General features: G+C 41.5%; 1 protein-coding gene across 1 annotated transcript in view; it reads right to left on the reverse strand.

Annotated features, from left to right (window-relative positions):
- Positions 1-2,294: 2,294 nt before the first annotated feature.
- Positions 2,295-7,909, reverse strand: part of LOC105538021 (homeobox-containing protein 1-like) — a gene marked incomplete at its 5' end in the record, with an annotated part of 44,400 nt that continues 38,785 nt past the window's right edge. The window contains 4 exons of the mRNA XM_011977746.1: positions 2,295-3,212; positions 4,883-4,954; positions 5,195-5,289; positions 6,778-6,873. Coding sequence (XP_011833136.1) covers positions 3,075-3,212; positions 4,883-4,954; positions 5,195-5,289; positions 6,778-6,873 — 401 coding nt within the window. The remainder of the gene's footprint in view (positions 3,213-4,882; positions 4,955-5,194; positions 5,290-6,777; positions 6,874-7,909) is intronic.

Consider the following 7,909-nt stretch of genomic DNA (forward strand, 5'->3'; position numbering starts at 1 on the left):
GAACAACCAAGAAGCACACAGTGTGAGTTTTTAGAGCCTGGCTGCTTTCCCTTCAGTAATAAGGAAGTTTAGGGTTTCTAGTTTAATTCCGCCACTAAAACCTGAAAAAGCTTAAGAGAGAAATATACTACCTAAAGACACTAGAAATGTAACAGTAGCAGTGCCACACACCATTATAAGAACCAAGGTGGCCTGGACAAGATGGCAGAATTGAACTTGGTGACAAACAGAAAACTAACAGGTTTAAATCTAGGCCCAGAGGAAGTAAATTCTCACTCTTGGTGAAAAAGCAAAAGTGACATGTAAGGCAGTGGGTCTTCAGAGCAGCCAGCGGTCTTCTCCAATGACAAGAACAGCTGTGGGTGGAAGATGCCTTCCTCCTGCTCCCACTGAGCTCTCCAGGACATTCTCCTGCAGTGGCAGAAATATTCTTTCAGTTTCACCACATTGCCATATAGGGTCTGGTACTGCCCTTCATGGATGCGAACTTGCCTTTATTCTCTGAAGCTTTTTTCCTCCCGTAAAGGTGTTAAAACAATGAAACCTTTGAGTACATCTATGACAATCTTTGTAGTTCTTTAGAAACTGCAGCTGTCTTAACAGTTTGAGTCTGTTCCTTTAAAAAGACTAGCAAGTACAAATGATACTAGCAATCCCATGATAAAGAAGCTATCAATTATAATAATCTCCTTACAATCAATCATGAATGTGGCTTGTCAGAGTGGATATTTCTCTGTCTCCTTGTATTTTGATTCAACTGGGAATAAGCAGTCAAAATTCCACAAAAATGGAAATATGTTACATTTCCTTTAAGCAAAATAAAAGGAAAGCAAGAGAACACAATCTCCTAATTGAAATAAAAAGTCAGATAAACCAAGAAAGAATATGAGTTGGCCGCGGGGGGGAGGCTCATTCCTGAGAATAACAAATGCTACTCTTGAATTTGTTGGTTCAAGTAATACAGTAAAACAGAAGAGACGGCTCCACTTTACTTCAATGCTTGGAAGCTGAAAAAAGTACATATATTTTTTCCCCCTGAAATCCATGGACAACAGCAGGACCAGGCCCTGCATATAGTTCTTTAAAGTCACAGACATATATAAGGTGGCACTTTCATGCCCTCTCGAAGACTTTCCTCACACTCACATAAGCAGGATTAACAGATAAGGAAATGACGCAGTCAGCGTGTGCCTTAAGTGGAAGGAGACCAGCTGGAAACTGGTGGATATTCAGTATCTCCTGAATGAGAAAGAAAATTGAGGAAGGCCATTGAATACATTTGGTGGAGGAGGATGGGTGAAGAGGTAAGGAAACGGCACCTTCCTTTTATCTTAAAAATTGTTTTCAGGTAATGGACAAAAAGAAGCCCTGCTTAACAGCCAGCCCCACATGCCCCTTTAAACAAGGCTTCATTATACATAGGAGAGATGGAGCAAGGCAGAAACCACAGCAGTTGTGCCTCTTTCAGACGCACCCTGTGCTGCTACATTGAAGGCTCTTTCCTCTTACCCACAGTGACAGTGTGTCATTTAATCGGGATGCCAAGAGATCATTTTCATACAAGGCCAGCAGATGTAATTTTCTTTGATGCATGAATAGTTCATCATTTTGCTACTAGATGACAAGGTGATCACAGGGTGACTTTATAACGCAAGTTCACTGTTTGGTATTTTGAGTTCTCAAAATGAAAAAAAGATTTATCAAATATAAATATCTTTAAAAAGTAACAAAAGTGCTACATATGTGATCAAGGAAAAAAATTCCATTAGTTACTGCCGCTTAAAGTAGATTAAACTTTACAAATATTACCACATCCATTATCAATATGGCTTCCAATTATTAAATAAATTGCCTGTAGCAATACAGCTTTTCACACCTCTCCAAGGACAGAGTAAAGAGAACAGCAAAGCAGTCCCATCGTGTTCTCGTACAGCCACAATGTGAGTAGGAAACGTCCCCTGCTTTTCTCTGCTCCTCTCTGGGCAAGTGTCTGCGTCTGTGACAGGCAGCACAACCCCACTATGAAGTCCTCTAGCGACCTCTCAGATTGAGGGGGCTTCCGTTTAATGGATACAAACACTGCAAGGTTTTTCACTCATTTTTGACCTTAGCTCCATCCTTGAAAGACTTTTTTGGTAGCAGGGAAAGGGGACACTGACAGGAGGCAAAGCAACTTCCACGATGACCTCCAAAACTTTTCCAGGCAGGCACTGCTAACTGTGCCGCGGAATGTACAGTGGTTCTGAAAACTGGACTTAGCATCCATTAGACATTCAGCTCATGTTTTTTTCCAATGCTCTCAAGCTGGGCCTTTTTTTTTTTTTTTTTTTTTATGACGTTTGGTTTTTGTCTTTGTTTTTAATCATGGTCCCAAAGGCAGAAGGCAGTATTTTATCTACTAAGTCACACAGCTTGTGAGAGGAAAGGATGCCTGTGTCAGGCATGTTAACTTCAAACAAAATCTGAGATCGACTTTTTCCATTGACATTCTTAGCACAGCACCCAAAGAAGTATAATCTAGCCACAGTGTGGCTATAATGAGGCACGGCTTATTGCAGCTGGAAATCAATTATCCTCACACTGAGGTGGGGATTCTAGTGTTCCTTTGACTCTGTGGATACTCCCCAAATGGTGTCTGTCATTCCTGTGCCACAACCTCAGCTTGCATCCTATCAGTCTTGGGGAAGGAAAAGGGGGTACAGACTAGTGTTACAAGAATCTAAAGGTACCCAAGATTTTACACATAGCCTAATATTTCAGAACTGAGGGCTATCTAAATACCTGGAAGCACTTTCTTGGAATGCTAAGACGGAGCAGCAAGATTTTCTAGCCTCACGGGCTGGGAGAGGGAAGTTTGGTTGGTTGGTTGGTTATTATTTACTGGGAATTAATACTGAGAGAGTATATGCAAAGGCTGAGGGCACCATGCCATCTTCACAGAACAAGACCCTAACGGCTACCTGACATACAAGAAACTGCAAGTTATACTGTAAGAACACATGTTAAGGACCGAGGAAAGTCTGCTAAGGTGCTACGTCTAAACTAAGTTAACTTGTCGTGTTTAACCTCCCTGATCAGTCATCATCCAGGGCCTCTGTCTTGATTTCGTTGGCTCCTTGTCGGGCCAATGCCAAGATAGTGTGGTTGACTGCTGCCATTTCCACAGCTAATGAGATGGGGTCTTGGTGGTCACTATGGCTCGTACTGTCATCCTAGATGTGCAGAAATAAGAAATGTTATTAGTGGATTGGAAGAATTCTTCAGTCACAGAAAGACATGCTGGGGCAAGGGGAGGCAGAACATTCGTGGGAGGAAACTGGGGGAGGGGCTCATGATAGAATAGAGGTAAATTGTATTTAAGTAGACACTGAATGGATATAGGTCCAAAGATTTTCAGTTGATAATTTTAGGATTCAACAAGTAAAAAGCACAAAAAATGTTTTTCCTCACTGAGAATTCTATTCATTCTATTAATAAGGTTGCTGGTGATGATGATCAAACCTGCAGTGATTGATATAAAACCAACAATTTGGATATTTGGATCTTTCTGTTTGTAACAAATATAGCACTAATCACTGAAGGCCATACTAGTGAGCTATTAAATTCCAGATTGCTGCTTTTACAAATAGATTATTAGAATTCATGGTCCCTCTCTGAACTGAGAAAACTAGACAAAACTTACAATTACATCTTACAGATAAAAAGTGCATTTTTGTTAAAAAAAAAAAAAAAAAAAGGAATTCTCAATTACAACAGGACACGTGTCTCTGCTGGAAATGGCTATGGGAGAAAGGGGAGGAAGGTGTGGAGCTCTCCTGCTGGAGGCAGCTGTGCAAGGGCAGCGGCAGGCGTCTTACCTAGAACAAGTGTGAGGCTGTCCTCCCCGCGCAGCTCAATGTGTTAAACAATAAAGCTGTGAAGGAAGCTGGCATTGCAGGATGTACGTCAGGCACTGAAGACGGTGTTACAAATAAGGGGTATGTTTCTCACCTGTCATCTTCAGGGGAATTCTGTATCAAAGAGCTTTGGAAAGGGTAAGTCCCTTAAGGAAAAAAACAAACAAAACATGGGATGTGCTGCCCTTAGGGCATCTGTAAAAAAAGATGGAAATGATCCATCTTTGTGGGTAGACTGAAAAATAACAGGAATGTATACAAACAGAAAGACTTACAGAATATTCTCTTGGGGCTATGAAGTAGAGTCCTAAAGGGAAAAAAATGGTAGTTCTTTGGAAGTGTGGACATCATTGTTTCCTTCTGATGTTCACAGATTAGTTTTTAGAATTTACAAAGGGATCAGCACAGACTTGCATGCATTCTAGGCGTGTGGTAAACAGAGGCTGTTAAAGAACACACTGGACTATATGAGCTGGCTGGGGGGCAAGGAAAAAGCACAGACCCCAGAAAAATGAGAAGTTTTCTTGCTGTGGTCTAGGGGAAGGCACCATGCGTTCTCTGCATATTCCAAATGGAAATTTACATCCTATCAAAATTTTAATGAAATATGTCAACATCTATGTGGGGTCAAGGAGGAACTCCCACGGTCTTAGTTACTGAATTACTCCATGCAGTGGCTACAATTAAATACATTTTCCCCAAAAGCAATGCAGAATAAATCAGGGCGAGGTGACGAATCATGCAGGTATTGCACTTATGAGAGGATGCATGTGTCAGTGTGCCAGAGACTCTGGAAGAACCACTCCTTTGGGCAGGAGGGTTCCCACTGCAGTGGGGCCAGAGTGAGTGGGGCCTTCCATCGTGCCCTGCATCGGTACATGTTTAGGCATGGGGTCCAGCTGCCCCTAGTATTTCTCAAACACTGAGTGTGTGTCGTGAATGGTGTAACTTGCTTGTTTGGATCAGATCCTCCTCTCTTCTTCTACCTTCTCTGCTTCTCTGCCTCCCTCTGAACTTCTTCCCTCCTCCTCCTCCCCATTGCGTACTTGCCAAGTATCCTGTTGTATGACAATAAATCCATGTGGGTGAATAACGATTTCTCACAAATTCAACAGGACAACCGAATCTTACCACATTCCTTTCAAATTACATGAACTCTAACTAGACACAGGAGCAGAGTGGAGGGACAGTGACTGCTTCCCCTCCCCCACCCCATCAGCCACACCCACGGAACTAAGCTGTCCCACTGTTCCCCTGCTCAGGCACCAAGAACCTCGCCCAGCTGTGCAGGGGCTCACCTGCTCAGAGTAGTCATTCCCGTCGACGTCATCACTGTTCGAGTGGCCTCCTGGACTCTGCACATCTATTCCATGACTCTCCAGGATTGCTGCTTCTTCGAAAAAAGCAAATAGATCCCTAAATTATCTGTTACCTTATCACAATGGCTGAAACACTGAATGAATTTTTGTGCTAAGGAAATTAGAATATAATTAAACAAAAACCTATATTTCTCTACAGTTGTTTCTTTTAGACTGTAAGATGGATGAAATTCAAATGCATGTAGGTCAAGGGAGGCACACATTTGCCATTCTGGGGTCTCTGCTGCTGTGCATGTTACGTGCTTCATAAATACTTGCTAACTAACTAAACAGTCCTCCTATCTTAGGGTTCTATAAAGCATATGAGAACTGTACTGATGAATAAAAAGTATATTTACAAAGGAAAGGAAATGAAATGAAATGCATTCTATGCCCATACCACGCTCAATGTGCCCGATCTCGTCTGATCTTGGAAGCTAAGGAGGGTCAGGCCTGGTTAGTACTTGGATGGGAGAAATGAAATTCAATTTTAGAAGCTAAAAACCAACATCCTACCTGACTCACCAACTTAAATTTCTTATTCTTATATATTACTATTACAGTTTTGAATGGGAAAAAATCCTTTATTTCTTCCTTTTTCAGTTGTATTCATAGTTCCCTCTAGGGCACTTCTGGCATTTTTGTTTTCTCTGTTCAGCTTTATTGAAATATAATAAAAATTGTATACATTTATAATGTACAAGGTGATGTTTTGATATGTGTATATATACATGTATACATGATTACATCGAGAATTCATATTTCTTAAATGCTCTTTATCTCTGCCTTTTGCTGCATTCCTTGTCTATTAAGTCTCTTTCATTCCAAACTATTAATCGTTTTGTAATATCTAAGTCGTAGTCCAGTAATAATAAATTCTGGGTATTACACTCCCTTTCTCAAGACCCTACAAGTATCTTTCATATGTACCACAGGAGTAATCAATTGCTCAGGGGCCAAGTCTAATTCTATATTCTAGAACTTTAAGAACAATGAGTTTTATAAAAATGTCATTACCATTACAATACAAATAGTGCAAATACTACTAACTGTGGTTTATTAAAAATACAATGAAAGACATTAGGGCAATTTTTGTTAGTCCTAGAAGTTAGGATCTGGCATGGTGGCTCACGCCTGTAATCCTAGCACTTTGGGAGGCCGAGGCGGACAGATCACCTGAGGTCGGGAGTTCGAGACCAGCCTGACCAATATGGAGAAACCCCATCTCTACTAAAAATACAAAATTAGCCAGGTGTGGTGGCGCATGCCTGTAATCCCAGCTGCTCGGGAGGCTGAGGCAGGAGAATCACTTGAACCCGGGTGGCAGAGGTTGCGGTGAGCCGAGATCGCGCCACTGCACTCCAGCCTGGGCAACAAGAGCGAAACTCCATCTCAAAAAAAAAAAAAAAAAAGAGAAGTTAGGATCCTTTAGACTTGCAGTTTCTAAACTGAAGTTAATCTTAATATAAACATGACGTTCACAACTGCAGCACAAGAGAAAAGCAGCCTCACTGATACATTACCAATATTGGCTCTCCTCTTGATCTCCTTCCTTCTGTTAGCAAACCAATTATATACTTTCAGGGAGGTAACTCTTTCCAGATCTGACAGTTTTTTGCCTGTAAATACATGCAATAAAATTCAGATAATCTGTATCTGGGATCCAAGAATAAACTAGTTTTAAGGGCTAATATTTTTATGTTGTTGCTTTTGATTACATTTGTTGCCAAAACTATAGATGCAGAGGGATGTTTAAAATATTACCTGGTACCATGTACACACCCCAATTATTGAATGAATAAATATGTAAATGAATACAAACACAGCAACTAGTAACACAACATGCTTCAATTCAGAAAGCCATACATAATATTAGAGAATTCCACAAAGTCAGTTGGCTAGGGTGCCAGATCCATGTTCATGTGACAGTACTATGGGGGTTTCATTTAATTACCATTATTGTATCAGAATAAGTTACTCTTTTTTTATTTTTTTGAGAAAGGGTCTTACTCTCTTACCTAGGCTAGAATGCAGTGGTGCAATTATAGCTCACTGCAGCCTTGACCTCCTGGGCTGAAGTGATCCTTCCACCTCAGCCCCCTGGGTAGCTGGAACTACAGGCCCAAGCCACCATACCAAGCTAATTTTTGTGGTTTTTGTAGAGACGGGGTCTCACCATGTTGCCCAGGGTAGCCTCCAACTCCTGGGATCAAGCTATCTGCCCACCTTGGCCTCCCAAAATGCTGGGATTACAGGCGTGAGCCACACAACGACCCAAGATAAGTTCTTCTTTGTCAAGTATCCAGACAACAAAAATTTACTTACATCTTTAAGACCTTATGTTAACTAATTACCTGCTGTCTTAGGACAGAGGATATTATACATGTTTTCTTGAAGGCTGAAGGCCGCTATGACTATCCATTATTGTAACTGGGTTTGACTACACAGCACAATTCAAGTTGCATTTTAGATTTACCATCTTTGAAGTCCAATGTGATTTTTTTTTTTTTTTGAGACGGCGTCTCACTCTCTCCCCCAGGCTGGAGTGCAGTGGCGCAATCTCGGCTCACTGCAAGCTCCGCCTCCCGGGTTCACGCCATTCTCCTGCCTCAGCCTCCCGAGTAGCTGGGACTACAGGCGCCCGCCACCACGCCC

Source organism: Mandrillus leucophaeus, unplaced genomic scaffold, assembly GCF_000951045.1.
Source record: "Mandrillus leucophaeus isolate KB7577 unplaced genomic scaffold, Mleu.le_1.0 Scaffold183, whole genome shotgun sequence".
In the NCBI taxonomy this organism is placed as follows: domain Eukaryota; kingdom Metazoa; phylum Chordata; class Mammalia; order Primates; family Cercopithecidae; genus Mandrillus; species Mandrillus leucophaeus.